The sequence below is a fragment of the Acromyrmex echinatior genome, chromosome 19, assembly GCF_024713525.1.
Source record: "Acromyrmex echinatior isolate Ae372 chromosome 19, ASM2471352v2, whole genome shotgun sequence".
Lineage (NCBI taxonomy): Eukaryota > Metazoa > Arthropoda > Insecta > Hymenoptera > Formicidae > Acromyrmex > Acromyrmex echinatior.
This window is the reverse complement of record NC_141870.1, coordinates 1,315,445-1,331,812: the sequence shown is the minus strand read 5'-3', so window position 1 is coordinate 1,331,812 and position 16,368 is coordinate 1,315,445. Positions and strand designations below refer to the sequence as shown.

Sequence of the window (16,368 nt, the reverse complement as noted above, 5' to 3'; positions counted from 1 at the left end):
AATTGTATAAAGTAATTGATGTATACTTATTAAATAGACTTATTCGTTAAAAACACCACAATGTTATGTTCGTTGTATTTTATTTATCGTTCTTATATAATTACTATACGATAGCTGTACAAATGCATAAGTTTCGCTGTTTGCTATATATATAGCAATAATAAATAATAATTCATGCAGCACCGATTTGCAAAAAGTTTTCAGAAAAGTTTCAAAATCATTTCAACTTTTTATATATTATGAATTTGAAGAGCAATATGCGACACTCTACTAAATGGACGCGACGGAGTTTTTATTTTTCATAAGTAAAAATCCGTACAGAATAAAAGATGTAACATGATAAGATTTTTCATCTGTATTCTAGTAAAATGATTCTTTGAAGATCTCAAAATTGGACTCTAAGGTCTCTAAAGTGAAAATTAATGTATTTTGAAAGTACAGTTTCGTTTAGCTTTGTGTTAGAATTCATTCCGGAATCTAAATATTCTTTTAAAATTATTTTAATAAATTTTCAGTAACATTCTGACACATTTTAGAAAGGTTTCAGCAATTTCAATAACTTTTTAGCAATATTTAAGAAAGATTGCAATTTTTATTGCAATAATCTTTCAACAGTTTTTCTACAAAATTTCAAGCACAACAATCGCTAACATTTTGCTATTCTAGAACTGTCTCAAAAATGTTGCAAATATATTTCGCAACTATTATAAAATGTTTCACTTTTCAGTTGAAATATTTCTGAGATATTTCTGAAAAATTTTGGTGCTGTATGGGAACGTACTACTTACTTAATAAAAAGGTATCGTCATAAGTCTATATTTCTCGTGTATGAATTATTCCTTAATGTTTTTTATATTATGTGCAAAGTTTTTAAAAACATCTACATCATGTCGTACATTATATCGTGATAACGATATATGATGATCTAAGCAATAAAAAGTAGATGTAAGATAAATGTGCTTATTTAGCGAACTTTTTCAAATCGCTTACATCAAAATTGAAATATTTATTTTTCTGCATTAACAATCTTGCTCTATAAACTCTTTTAATATAACTAACAAGATTCTTCGGAATGTTAAAATACATTAAAAGGCAGCTGCATGTGAAATTCCAATTCATAGACTAGAAACATTGGTGACAGTCATCATTAAATGTTTTAATAGTGCTACACTCAGACCTCAATATACCCCGAAATAAAAATACTGAATTATATATATAAAATTGCAGATGCATAATACAAAATTTAATTAGCGGAGCTGTAGGTAATTACGATGTCATATTATCTTTTGAATTTTATATTCTGGATCTGATCACTTGAAAGTGGTAATAATTAATGACAAAATAATAATTAGTATTAAAATTAGTGACGATGATAGGAGTAATAATGGCACTAACAGTCATAGTAGGTTTATCAATAATAGGTATATAGTATTAATAAGAATAGAAGAGATAGTGACATAGAACAGCGATATTGTAATGGTAACAATAGCAACATTTATCTAAATTTCTTTAATTTTTTTAGAAACTCGCGCTGAAGAAGTAATAATCTTTACAATACATTATTCTTGTTAAAATTGCTCTAGCTTTAGAATAGATCTTTAAATTTGACAAATAAATTTTTTTTTAATTTAAAAACAGGATAGAAAATAGGAACAAAAGCAATTTGAAAAAATAAAAGATTAGCTCCGCTAACTTCAGAAAAACTGAAAAAAAAAAAAACGTTTTGAGATTTACGAGATCCTAGTATGTACGTAACGATTGCATTAACAAGCGTGAACTTTTATAGTCACTAAACAACATAATTCGTGAAGGTTTGAAGAGAGAATTCAATTATGGCTATTTCACATAATAGATTAAACATATCGTTTAATCAAAAATTCTGAGAGATTGTGAAGCTGCAGATTGTTTAGTTATTTATATCGCATATCCGATTTTAATAAATTGAATTAGTAATAATCCACATAACTCATAAACTATTATAGGCCTATACAAATTCTTGTCCTATTCTTTTTAGCAGAAAATGCAATCTGGATAGTTATAATCCTGTCAATTGTACAAATTTTTTATAATTACAAATTCAATTCATCGCTTTATTCTATACCAAATGTATTTGTCTCTTCTACAGCCAACAGCAGCTTTTCGTATAAAATCTCGGGCGTAGGATAAGGCGGAAGATCCAAGCGATTAAAACACGTGTGAGCTCTGAAACGACAATGATAATAAAGTAGAGATATTACGAATTTATAAAGGAAAAAAAATGGAAAATATAGGATACATTAAAATGCAGTTATTATTAACAGATTAAAAAAAGAACAAGATTACCTTGGCAAACTATTTGGTCTCCCCCACTTTTCTATGCAGAATTTCCTTGGTCCTGTAGATCCACGCAAAGCCGCAAATCCCTCATATGGAATACTTGAGGTGCCAGTAACAAATTGCAGTAATCTTAGACGTTGTTCATTAGTAAATCGACTTATGCTGCTCCAGAACCATTCTACTACCGGATGCGCATCGTGATAACCGCTCCTGTATTCGGTGTGCGTTCGCCAATCGTTTAGGTCAATTTCAGCTGCACCCGCGATAACTAATTCTAACTCGCGAGCATCAAAAACGGACACTAAACGCGGATCTACCACTTCATAAAAACCGCGAACCAACGATTCCGTTTGTTCTGCGACACCACGCTCAAGACGCCAACGTACTACCCTCTCGAGATACTCCTTTTTATTTTTTTCAGTAACCGCAATATTTCTCCCACCTGGCTTCAATTCACGTTCAGCGACTCGTCCCAAGAGTTCCTCTGTTACTGAAAAAGTTAATTCTAACGGTTCGATACTTATATCCTTTTCTTTGATCCACATTAAACTCTGATGAAACTCCTGATCTAAACTCTCCAAGTCGCTCAAACTCGCCGGTATCCTTAAAAGTGCCTTATAAAATGGTCTCGTGAAAAATGCATCGAGTAGATATTGATGGACCAATGCTAAGCCCAGAACTCTACCCGAAAATCTGAACCAATCATGATAATTATCCACGAAAGCCGACATTGGCGAGATTTGTACCGTATAAGTGTCATTAGCTGAATATTCGAACAATCCGTAATAAGGATTGAATAGTTCGCGTGATAAATGAAAAAAAAATTCCCGGGACGGTCCACCATAATCCAATCCTTCTTCATGATCAAAGATGACCACTAGTTTACCTTTCTGCAGATCCTTCTTTGACGCAGCCATTATACGCGTAAAGGCATCTTCGAGTAAATGTTCTCTCCTGATGTGTAATCTGTACAGATAAAAGATTTTTCCATAAATTTCTTGAAATGTATTTATGTATGTATATCGTACTAAACACGCAGATACACCTCAGGCCAAAAGTTTGAAAATATTTACGATTTTTTTGCATTATACAATAAAAAATTCAATATCTTTGCAAAAAATTATCGTACCAATTTTTTTCAAAAAACATTTTAAAGCTTAAAAAGCCTACTTTCATATTAAATTGAATATTTTCATATTAAATTTTGTCGATTATGTTTCATCAATTTGCAGCGCTTTAAAGTAAGTAAAAATATTACAAATATTGATTTTCAATTTTACGTAATTTCGAAACAAAATGCAGAAAAAAAATTCAAATGTAGATTTAAGACTCTATTTTTGTATTTTAAAATGCTCGAAAACTTCTCTACGACTTTTATTCACTGAGATATAATTTCTCATAAAATGCGAAAAGATCACGAGTATTTCCAAACTTTTGGCCGGAAGAGGAATGTGCATATGTGCTGAGACGTACTTTAATTTACTCGGCCCTTGTCCATAACCTTTGCTTTCTAGCTTTCGATAAAAAGTTCGAAGTTTAGCTTCGAAATCTCTTCTGTACAGTGCGGGAGCTCTGGCAGAAGCCCTTGTCAATCCAGGTGATGCATGCGGGCTACCAAGCGGAGATCTACCCATACTACCAGGTACATAAGACATTATTTCTTGCTCGAATAAACTGAAAATAACAACATGATATTATTATTATTATTATTATTATTATTATTATTATTATATTACTGTATATAAATTATATACATGTGTGTGTGCGGGCAGGTGTGTGCGTGTGTGTGTGTGTGTGTGTGTGTGTGTGTGTGTGTGTGTGTGTGTGTGTGTGTGTGTGTAATAACAGTAAAAGATATAAAAGCATTTGTTTCCTACCTTAGTAATAATGCTAAAGGAACATCATGACTCCATCTTTGTAATGCTATAGTTCCTTCGACTCTTATAGTATTAACTTTCTCTCGAAGCGCGATATTTTGTCCTAGCGCAGAATGTCTTTCTTTTAGGATATCCATTATATTAGGCTGACGTAGAAAAGCAACTACTTTGTCATTGTAGGCTACAGGTATTTCAGGAGTAGCAGTTACAGACGATTGTTGCGGTCTGGGTGGCGGAAGGGGAGCTTCATCTAGCAATGTTCGTATATGAGCAGCTTCTGTAGGTAATCGTGGATCGATAAAAGACGTAGCTTTTCTAGCGTGACATATGAAAAATCTCTGAAATCATAATATTTATGATCAATATTATACGATTATATCAGATTACACAGCTTTTCTTTCCTAAGAATTAAAAACTTACTTTGCCTGTTCTATCGAGCTTTGATTCATATCCTCTTGGGAGTTCTTTGTTTGGATCAGCAAAAACATTAATTAAGGCAACTAAATCTCTATTATGCTCATATCTTGGAAAAACTACAGGATCTCTTCTAACTCTATTGATCATATGTTTTAAACTTGGATTACGGTTGTACACCTCCATGGCATCGGCGTTGGTGTGCAGTACGGTAAAGAAGTCAGGCCGTGTTAGAAATAATACCGGTGGTATTGTGCTGATATCAAATAGTTCAGATTCGCTCCTGTCAGTACGATCATTCTGTCGCTCGTTATTATCAAAAAGATTGCCGTTTGAACCGTTAGCTTCGCGATCTATGTTATCAGGACGCGAAATAGTTCGTCGTACACTTTGGTAACGCCTGTCTAATTGTTGTCTTCGTAAATCGGAACCAGTATTACGTGTTGTCAAGCTTGGCCTTTGCCATGTTGTAGTTCGATTAATGTGATCTATGTAAAATACTCGGCCATGACTATCTATTCTCGCTTCCCATGCTGAAATATACAATTGATCAATTAATCACTGACGGAAATGCATAGAAACAGAAATATAAGCATGTATAATAGTATAATATTTATTTACATGGAGGTAGAGGTTCTTCTGAGGATAAAGATACGTTTGACGTTTGGCATACAGGCAATGGACATAAAGGTTTCGGTCGATGTGTGGGTGTAGGCGGACACTCCAGCTGACTAGCCAGTGTCAATTCCGGCCTTTCTCGTTGTCTGTGTGATCTCGGTGAACTTAATAGAGCGATACTTTTTGTAACTGCTGTCCTTAACTGAAACATTAAAAATAATTCGTACATAGTTTAGATGCAACAACATCGCATAATAATAAAGTTAACAATCTCAACCTTAAGATTTGATGCTTCGTCAACGTCTACAATCTCAAATCCAAAACAATCCTCAGGATGTAATGGCGCTGGATGCCTTTGATGTCGTTTAGGTAACTCTGGTGCCCCGCTTGGTAAAGCATTGCTTCTATGTAATGGTCGATGTGCTGTTCTTGGTGGAAGTGGTGGTGGCATTGGATAGAGAGTTTCGTATAACGATTCGGGAGACAAATGACCACCTGTGCTACGCCACAGCTGATAATATTCTGCTCCTTCCTTTGTTACAATCCCGTTGGGTCTGCACTGTCTCTAAAATAAAATAGTTTCGTTTTTATAATAATGTTTTTAATTATGGAAAGAGTGAATATTAAGAATAAGAAGAGATGAGGGAGAAAAAGCTTTAAGTACAAGATAGATGTGTAGATGTGTAGGTCTATGCGATAAGGAGAAGCGAAGATGAGAATATAAGACTGGATGAAACAAAAAATTGTAAGATTATAATTTATGTGTAAGTAGTGCAAATTAATAGTAGAATAAGATAAGTTAAGATAGGATAGGATTTTATATTTTGTGAACTAGATACAGGAAAAAGGAAGAAATAAGTGAATAGTAAGATAGTAAAATGGTAAAATAGTTTAAATAGTAAAATAGTAAATTAAGAGCGCGTGTAAGGTATGGATGGATGAGTGAAGCTAAGAGAAAATTGTAAACCAAGTCCCTTTCTTGGCTATATTGTATGCTGAAGAATAATAAATTCTATTCATTCATACAATAACGGTTCTATTTATTAAAAAGAGAAAGACTAAAGGAAAGGAATGCAAAAGGTAAAAAAAAGCAAAAAAATTCATTCTGAAGGTACAAGAATGTCAAAGTCCAGGAAAGTAAACCGCTCAAGAAAACTTTAAAACTTAAGAGAAATATTTACGAATCACAAATGATTATTCCACTTCAATGATATATTAGTAATTATTTTCACTTATTAGCGCGATATTCTTTGAGATGTCATTACAAATCCAAAAAAGTAAACCGTTCAAGAGAACTTTGAAACTCAAAAGAAATATTTAAGAGAGTCACAAATAACTATTCACTTCAATGGTATGTTAGTAATTATCTGGAGACACAATAGTGTCTCGGCGCTAAGCATGGCGTGAGGCATTGTTTTTACTTATCAGCGTGATATCTTTTGAGACGACCGTTACAAACAAAACAAAGTCTTCGTTAGATAGACAATGTCTATCTAAGAATTTTAAGCACGACCATAAGTGCGAATACATCAAATACGATAAGAAAGCCAAGAATTATCTGTTCTTTTATAAGAAAACATTCTTGAGTCATAATAATACTAACAACTAGTACAAGAAACTTAACATTGTTATCAATTCTTAATAAAAACTTTATCAAAAAACTTAATTAAAGTTATTGAAAAATCTTAATTAAAGCTTGATCATCGATAATAATAGCTTGTGAAAAAATCAAGATACGTATTATTTACCTTTTTGATATCATTGTTACTTATACTCGCATGTTGCAACTCTATATCTGAATTGCTTTCCTCGCTGCTATTTGACGAACGAGGTTCTGAATCTAAGCAACGAATTCTTTCCAATTGATTTTGTCTAGTAAGTGACGAGTCCAAAAGTGCTACTGCATTCTCCTCAACCTCAGATTGTTGAACACTGGCAGTTTTAGGCATTTTTTCTAAGATTGGCAGTTTAAATGGTTTACCTATACTCACAGAATCATGACATGAAGAAGCATGTCCCATGTCTTGTGATGTTGACATTTCTTTACAAACATGTTTAGATGAACTGGGTAATTCATTTCCGTCATTTTCAAGTAAATTCTTATTATTATTGTCTAATATATTTAAAGATATTTTTGTATCATTAGTTGCATCACTATAATTAGCTGAAGTTGCACTTTGCGAATTTAATGATTCTTTGGATATATCTAAAGACAGAGACGTTAATCTATTTGCCGGTAAGTTACTTTCATTACTTTCATGATCTATCTTGCAATTTTTATCGTCATTGCTAGACGTTTTTAATAATATATTCACAAGACTGAAATGACTCGTATCAGAATCATCATCTTTTAAAGATTGTTTACAAGTATGCGAAGGTATTGTCTCTTGAATCGATTTGTGCCTAGTATCCAATGAAACATCTGTATTATTATTACACAGATTTCCTGCACTTGATTCGTCACTGCATTCTTCTACGTCAATGTTATAACTCTTCTCAAATCCATAAGCTTTCTCATCTGGAATATTGTTAGAACAGGTTGCCAATTCTGAAGCATCACAATGAATTTCAGAAATATTCTCTGCTAACAAGCCTTTCTTTCTGGATAAATTTTTATGAGCAATAAAAATTGATTTTTTACTCAAATTTTGTATCGCATTGTTGCATGTAGTACCATCATCATTTTCTTCAGTTTGTTTAACCAATACTGAAAATCTATCTAAAATTTTGAAGGAAATACATCTTTATTATCATCCTTTAAATCTAAAGATTAAATAAAAGAACTTTGCAAAAATTCTTTGTAAAAATGTGAATAGTTACAATTATTCACAAATTTGATATTGACATTACCTGTTGTCTTAGATTGGGGATATAAATTCTCTGCTTCAAGCACATTAATTGTCGTTACAAAGCTATCACTTGTCGTAGATACTGCATCTTCAGTCGAGTTCAAAAACTTGGTTCTTACGTCTGATGTAGATACCTTATCATTATTAGCATTAGCCAGATGAGTATCTATATGTTTTGTAGATACAATCGAGTCTTTATTCTCAGAATTTAAGGTCATTAATGAGACAGGTTGCTCGTTAGATTTTTCAGTATCCTCCTCTTCTTTGAAAACACTGCCCATGGCATCTGTTTCAGATGGCATCTTCTCTTCAAAACATATTCGCAATCGAAAGCCCCATGAAATCCTGGAATAGAGGAAGCAGTTTAAAAAACTTAAAAAACTTTGACTGTGCAAGTCTGTGAAAATTTCGAGCGTACAAATACACTTCGTACAGCGAGATCTTAATTTTTACAGTAAAATTCCAAAAGTACAAGAGAATGACTCTAATTAAATAATAAAATACAGAACGAGAAGAACAAGTTAAAGTTGCATCGAAACGTAAATCGATGATAATTAATCACAGGAAATTTCAGGTGCAAAAAGGAGGCGATACCTGATGCGAGCAGAAATATCGTCGACGTTTAATTTATCATGGAAATTAACTGCTTCTTCTTAACACATTCTCCGTGCATATACGAGACGACGAATACGCGGACGAAGGCGCTACGCGAAAGCCGCTCCTTTGCCACGATACCACATGCTTGACACGTAACGTAATAAGATATACTCCAGGCAGCCGTCCCTCTTTCTTTTCCACGTAGTATCCGTCACTTTATTTATGCGTGACTTTATTCTCATCAATTACTCAGTACACGCGTGAACGAGTACATTTGACAGCGCGGACGTAGCAGACTATAAGTAGGCTAGTGATTTTATTTTCTCTCATCTAGTGTTGTCCAGTGTTGCCAAATGGCCTATGGCCTAGTTTACATAGTGCACTTGATATGGGCACTAACTAGTAACTTTCTATTGAATAATCTTAATTTTTCGGAGATATGTTGAAACATATACATGATATATGTATATGTATTTAATTAATCATTATGATATATATTGTACCAATTTAATACATCATTCTTTAAATACATTGCTGAAATTAAAATAATTTAATAGAAAGTTACTAGTTAGTAAGTATATCAAGTGCACGATGTAAATTAGGCCAATTTGGAACACAACCATAGGTCTCGCTAAAAATCCTTTGGAACGTTTGATGAACCAATTAGAAGAAAGAATTTTACAAAGAATTTTACTGACCAATTAAAAATGCTTCAAAGCGTTTGTAGCATTAACGTACGTTCGATTCATAAATCGCACCCTGAACGAATAATCGAATCTCGATACATCGAAGGAAAAAACTCGATCATTTCGATTGATCAGCGAATATTTCATCGTTTCCATTCCTAGCCACAAAATGGAGGATTTGTAGTTCTCTTCGTTAAATGTGAAAAATTATGAGAGACTCTTTTATTTATTCTTATCTATCGTTAATAATCGACGTTGGTGCGTTTTGATGCGCGAGTATAAGTTCAATTATAGCGTGTATTGACAACGTGATTGTATATTTTTATAGAGTTTTATAGCATTTATTCGCATCGTGATTCGGTAGCTTCAATGGAGATCGAGTACTTTTGAAATATTTATCAACAATATGTTCAAGCGGAGAGCTTTTAATATCGCTATTTATCGTTAAAAGCTCTTTCTCTTTTTGTTTAAATATTTAAAACGTTTAAAACTTCACTGACGTGCCTATCGACAATTAATCTGTCGATAATTAAACTGAAAATTGATCCCAGAAGAATATCCGTTAATTTAAACACGTGACAATTTTGTAAAATCGCAAGTTGGTTATTTTTTGGTTTACGGTCCTCAATCCTCGTCGCCAATAAAATGGATTTTACCACTGTGATCTCTGTCGCGGAAAAGAATGAAGTAAAAAAACAGGTTAGTCCATATTGTTAACATCTATGAGAACTTTCCAGCAAGAGACACATTTGTTTTACATCAATGGCTTTGCGTTTTGGCTCCTGAGCTTAAATTGGACAAGTCTGATGTAAGTAAACATCATCATTCCAGCAGAGGTACAAATTGATACAAGAGTCATCCTATCCTTGTTCGATAATCAGTAAGAAACAAAGATAGAATGACTCTTGTGTTGATTTGTACCTCAGCTGGAAAGCTTCCTATATATACTTATTTATTATATTTATAATAACCATGATGTTTATTTACATCAGACCTGTCCAATTTGAGCTCTGGAGCCAAAACGCAAAGTAACTGACGCAAAAAAATTTAAGGTAAGATTTCGTAGACTGTAAAATATTGATATGCATCTAAGTGACGCTTATCAACAATTTAGAAGTCCTAAAATTATGCATTGAATTTTTTTACGTCGATGGCTCTGCGTTTTGGCTCCGGAACTCAAATTGGACAGGCCTAACTTATCATATTTTCAATTGACGAATGTGAAGTATCGTTGTTGTTAAGTAATGATCAGTTTAAATTATGCTTTTTGCTTTATAAATCATTCTTCTTGAAGCATTATTTATTTTTCAGCAAACTGTTCCATGTTACCAAACAAAATTTGCACCACTGAAGAAACAATCTAAACAATCTAAAACCCTTTCCGATAATATCAAAAAATTTTTAGCTCGAAAAGAAGAAGAAGAGAGACAAAAAGCCTTGGAGGAAAAAAGAAAAAAGGAAGTGAGTTAAATGCATAATAAAATATTGCTATATATGTATTAGTGTCTGAATAATTTATTTATATTTATATTTTGTGTTCTCTTTATATGATTTTTAAGTATGTATACATTTTCTAATTTTTAGAATTAGAAAAGAATAAAAAGTAAGTTACTAGCACTAGGAATATATAAGGGTTTTAACTATGAATTCTTACTGGAAAATATGAATTTACAATAAAATAATTGAGTAAAATCTCTCAGAACCGTTCTTGGTATGTTTCACACCAAATCTCGAATAAATTCCAGATAGTTGCTTTTCATTTTCATCAAAACTCAAATAATTTTTATTTATGATGTCATGACTCAATTGAGTATACATTCCTTTTCTGAGAAGTAAAATTTAATTGAGGGTATAAAGATTGTGTTCCAAAATTAATTTTTAAGAAGAGCCTCTTTTTTTTAAACTGGACAAGTACTCTTCTAATACTTCCCAGAACATATGTAAAAAGTTTAAAAAAAAACGGTTCCTCTTGGAGGAAAAGTTATTAAAAATTTTGATTTTGAAGAGAGGAGATTTCCGTCTGTCTCCAAAATTTATTTGTTAGTAACTTGATTTCTAAGAGGCTTTTTTTTTAACTGTTTAGATTTAAGTTAGATTATATTAAAGGGCAACAAATTAAACATAGACAGTTTACAGTAGCTTCACCTTGGACGAATGGTATTATAGAACGCGTTAATTGGTTCTTAAAACTTTCATTGCGAAAGTTAGCAGCTACTCCAGAGCTTTCTAAATAATAATCGTTACGTTGTTCACGACGTTCCAGGTTTTAATGTAACTTCGAAGCTGTTCAATGCTACGTTACTTCCAGATAAATTAAAACCTTGAATTTGCATGAATGATTAAATCTAAACATTTGTATTATTGAGTAACTATACACATTAGAGGAGATCTCTAATGATTTTAATATATATGATGTGAAGGTCATAATCCTAAATAATCTTCAATAGGTTTTAGCCAACGTTTGTCCTTTGTTAAAAAATTATTAACAAAAAAAGGTTTAGGAAATAACCTTTCATTTTTCTATAATATTCTATTTTTCTATAATATTAAACTCTACCCTACTAGCTTCCCTGTTTAGAAGCTTTCTATGATCTTTCTTAAAAAAATTTCCAAGTATTTAACAAGTTTAACTTTTTTTCAGAATCTGTTAGCTTTACGAGATCAGAAGACTCAGAATCGGATAAACAAACACTTGAAAGTTTGTAAAGCAGCGAATAAGTCGGTGATTGAGGATGCCATTGACAGTGAAAATACAGCTATTACTATTGCAGGTAGTGTAATATTTTACATATTTAAATAATTTTTTTTTACAGATGAAATAGATTTGATGAGAGTTTGTTTTATATTTTTATCTAAAATTACATATTATCATAAGAAGGAATAAGTTTGAAACAAAATGTAAAAATAAAGTTCCAAACACACAAGAATACCAAGAGATTTTTTTATTTAATTATAATTATTTTATTTTTTGCAACGTATAGCACTTTTTAATACATTTGAGAAATTATAATATATTGTTAAATTTCTAAATAATAGTGCAGTATCATTAAATATAAAAATAGCAAAATAAATAGAATTGTATCATATATGTAATTTGCAAAGTAATAAAACTGTAAAAGTATAGTGAATTATAAGGCATTAAAATGAAAATTATAGCAAAAAATAGTTTATTTACACAAAAGTAGTCTTGATATTAACTTGATTAATAGAAAAATTTATCCATAATGGGCAACGTTTTTGCCCACAGGATATACAAGCAATACAATATATTATTTATCCATCATCCCAAATCGAGGCAGAACAATTTCGCAATGGGTTTACACAGCGATGGATGCTTTAAGGTCAGCCTTATTCTGAAATAATCCAGATAACTCATAAGTATATGAAGTCTGCTAGTTCTATCTCAGTCTTTATAATATTTATGAATTTTTTTCGAAATAATAATGTAGAGAGAAAGCCGTGATTTAATTTATATTTATCAAATTAATGCAAGACATATATGCATGTTGTTGTATTACTTTGATTTTTTTTCTTCCGTAAATAAAATTATTTTTATTGCGCATTTAATATGCATAATGTCTTACAATTTTTTTCGTTATTCAATTGTTTATTTTATTTTTTATTTCATGTTAAATGTTATTTAAATGTTAAACGATGTTAAATGTAATATGCATATATGACAATAATTAAAGAAGAAGTAGAAATGTGATTTAGCTTAGATTATATTGAGATATTTGTTGCATTATTTTGTTCATCGCAACTATTCTTTCAACGATCTTCTTTTATTATATTTTTTATATCATCTATGTATTTATTCTTGTTTTTCTCTTTTATTTCACTCTCTTTTATTAGTATCAGGAATTTTCTTATCTATGAATGTTTGTGCTTGGTATTTGGAACTTTATTTTTATATAATTACTGAAATGATATTACTGATATGTTGCTCTAAGTCCTTAAAATATATTTATAATATACATTATTATAATATAATTCTTTATATAATTTATTATATTGCTACAGGCCCATCTCAACCTGATGAAGATGATTATGGATATGAATCTCAGGCAGCTTCTGCATTGTACAATCAACTTATGAATAAATATAACAGTTTACCACCGGAAAAACCTCTTTTTAGTGCTAGCGAAAGAACAGTGAAAGATATTGCATCCACAAAGGTATTTTTTATGAAAAATTAAAGAAAATATTTCAAGAGACTGTAAATTACATAATTTAATATAATTGCAATTCAAAAAGATGTAATAAAACAATAATAGCTATCATAAAGTATGTTTTAAACTGGAAATTTAAAAAATTCACATAAAAATATTATTTAAGCGTCGGATATATATTTTTCTCCACTTATTTGTATATTACTATTATTATATTAAAGTTCACAATTTAATTTCGAAAAAATATCCTTTATGATAATAATTATTTTTTATTACACGTTATTATACTTTCTCTCTGATAGAAAAAAATAAATTATTTTTTGTATCAATAGAAAAGAACAAACAAATATATAATGTTCTATCATATTTTATATAATTAAATATTGTTTTATATGTTATAGGATAGAGTAAAACAAGCTCTGAAACAACAAGAACTTGAAGAAAGTAGCGGACATAGGAAAAAAAGAAAATCGAATATTTCAAATATAAAAGAAACTGAAATTGAAGAAAAAGTAGAAAAGAACAACAAAGAAATTAATAACAAAGTCAAAGAAGTTAAAGAAAACAAAGACGAAAAACCCAAAGTGAAAAAAAAATCATCGCTACCATCTATAGGTTTTAGGGAACTTTTAAAACTCGCCGAAGTAATGCAACATGAACCTGTAGTTGTAGAAGTTAAACCAAAAGTCGAAAATGAACGACCAATGACAAAACGTCAAAAAATGGAACACATACAAGAAAGAGAAAGGAAGGAGCAACGTGAAAAGAAAGATTTAGAGACGAATAAAAAGACAAGTATATCTAGCAAGCTTGATAAAACACAAGTGAACAGAATTTCTAAGGCTAATGAAAAATCTATAATCTCAAATTCAACTTTTATTCAACTGAATAAAACGCCCAAATGTGCAACAACCATTCCTAAACAAATTACTGATAAATTCGACGGTAAACATAATATCGAAAAATCAAATTCAAACAAGAGCTCATTTCAGAATGAATTATTAGAAGAACGGAAAAAGTTAGAAGCTGAGAGAAGGCAATTGGAGGAAATGCGACGCGCTATCGAGGAAGAAAAGAAGAAATTAGTACATAGTAAAAATAAAATAGAAAATGTAAAATCTGAACCATGTGACAAATTAAATATCACTAAATCTAAATCTATAAATAAACAAATATCCAAAGACATTAAATCGCGGCAATATTCACCTTCGGATTTAAAGTTACAATCCACATTAGCTAATACTAAACCAAAACAATTTCCACCATTTAATGTTAGGTCTACAAAATCTAACACAGTCATCAAAAAAGTATCCAATAAAAGTAATTTTATTTATAAATTATGCAATACAATCAAAGAATTTTATTTTAAAACTCAAACAATTAATAATAATTTGAAACCTATTTAATTTTGCAGGACGTATCTGTGATGATGAGGAAGACGATTCAGATTTGATTGATTTTATAGATGACGGGCCAGAAGATAATGAAGAAGATTATAGTAAACATATTAGCGAAATATTTGGCTATGATAAGAGTAAATATAGAAATGTCGATGATGATGATGATACTGCTATGGAAAGTAATTTTGCGCAACAATTAAAGGAAGAATATATATCTTCAAAAATAGGTATTCATTTATATGAGCATTTACATGAGAATTTGTAACATACGTATAAATAATTTGAATAATTTGAATAATTTGTTAATGTAAAATTAAATATTTATAGGATATATGGAAGATTTAGAGGACATGCGCATGGAAGCATTAGAAAAAAAGAGAAAAACTACTATTTCGAAGAAAAGAACAAAGAAATAGTATAAATTATTTCAACTTTATATATATTATATGTAACTTACATCTTTGACGATATTAATACTTATAACTATAATTCTTTATAAGTTATAAGAATTGATATAAAAACATTAATTTGCATTGATGTAAAAAGAATCTTTATATATTTTTTTCTTTTTTTGATCTATGAAAATTATATTTAACTATAATTTTTTGTTGGAAAAGGTTATACATGAGTTATATATAATATATAGTAATCAAAATATATATGTATTTTGATTACTATATATTATGTATTATAAATAAATTTATAAAAGACCCTGCACAATTTGTATAAAAAAATCATTTTCAGTCAATTTGCTTGAATTTGTCATATGTTATAATTCTTAAATTTATAAAGATAAAAACTGATTCCAATAAAAACATATGTAAGTGAAAATTGGCTACGCATACACATTAAATAAAAACAATTTCACGTTTATTTATGACTTTTTATGACCTTTTATGACTACGATTATTTACTGACTATCGGGAGAGGATAAGAATAGCTTTCATTCATCTTTACAATTGTTTTAAAGCAATTTAATTGTGTATGTGCAGTAAACGATATTGCACATGCGCAGTCAGTTGAGTATAGGTTAGAAAATAAGATATCACTTGAAATGTTCCTTGTTAGATCGCTAAACTACCGCCAGCGCTCCAAAACTCTGCGCACAATAGAAGGAATAAGGAATTAGAAATAAAGAATAAATGATTTTAATTTAACAAAAATCGGATACATCGGAATACACGATTTCTCATAGGTTGAAATCATTTATTCTTTATTCCTAATTCCTTCTATCGTGCGTAAAGCCCAATAATATACAATATTAAGTGATATTAAGCCTGCAGCACACGATGTTTGTTTTCCTGCTGGATTGCTAGCTGGATTAGAATCTTACCACTGTATCAGTGGCTTAGTTTCCACCGAGGTTTAATCCGGATCAGAATGTAAGAACCAACCAACTATACAGTCGAGTATTCCCCTGTTACAATCGAACGACAGTTGGT

At 30.7% G+C, this 16,368-nt stretch overlaps 2 protein-coding genes across 2 annotated transcripts; one reads left to right on the top strand and one right to left on the bottom strand.

Annotated features, from left to right (window-relative positions):
- Window positions 1–63: 63 nt before the first annotated feature.
- Window positions 64–8,994, bottom strand: Hecw (Hecw ubiquitin protein ligase). Its single transcript, XM_011058349.2, has 10 exons — window positions 8,669–8,994; window positions 8,076–8,419; window positions 6,974–7,944; window positions 5,503–5,790; window positions 5,229–5,427; window positions 4,614–5,140; window positions 4,194–4,531; window positions 3,790–3,990; window positions 2,323–3,282; window positions 64–2,202 (listed from the first exon to the last, which is right to left on the bottom strand). Exons 2-10 carry the CDS (start codon window positions 8,374–8,376, stop codon window positions 2,091–2,093), a joined length of 3,897 nt encoding a protein of 1,298 aa, XP_011056651.1. The 5' UTR covers window positions 8,377–8,419; window positions 8,669–8,994; the 3' UTR covers window positions 64–2,090.
- Window positions 8,995–9,479: 485 nt separating this feature from the next.
- LOC105147380 (protein SPT2 homolog) lies at window positions 9,480–15,799 on the top strand. The gene is made up of 7 exons (XM_011058348.2): window positions 9,480–10,056; window positions 10,669–10,818; window positions 11,999–12,128; window positions 13,378–13,532; window positions 13,928–14,846; window positions 14,941–15,153; window positions 15,254–15,799. The coding sequence occupies exons 1-7, from the start codon at window positions 10,003–10,005 to the stop codon at window positions 15,340–15,342; spliced, it is 1,710 nt and encodes a 569-aa protein (XP_011056650.1). The 5' UTR covers window positions 9,480–10,002; the 3' UTR covers window positions 15,343–15,799.
- The last annotated feature ends 569 nt before the right edge of the window (window positions 15,800–16,368 follow it).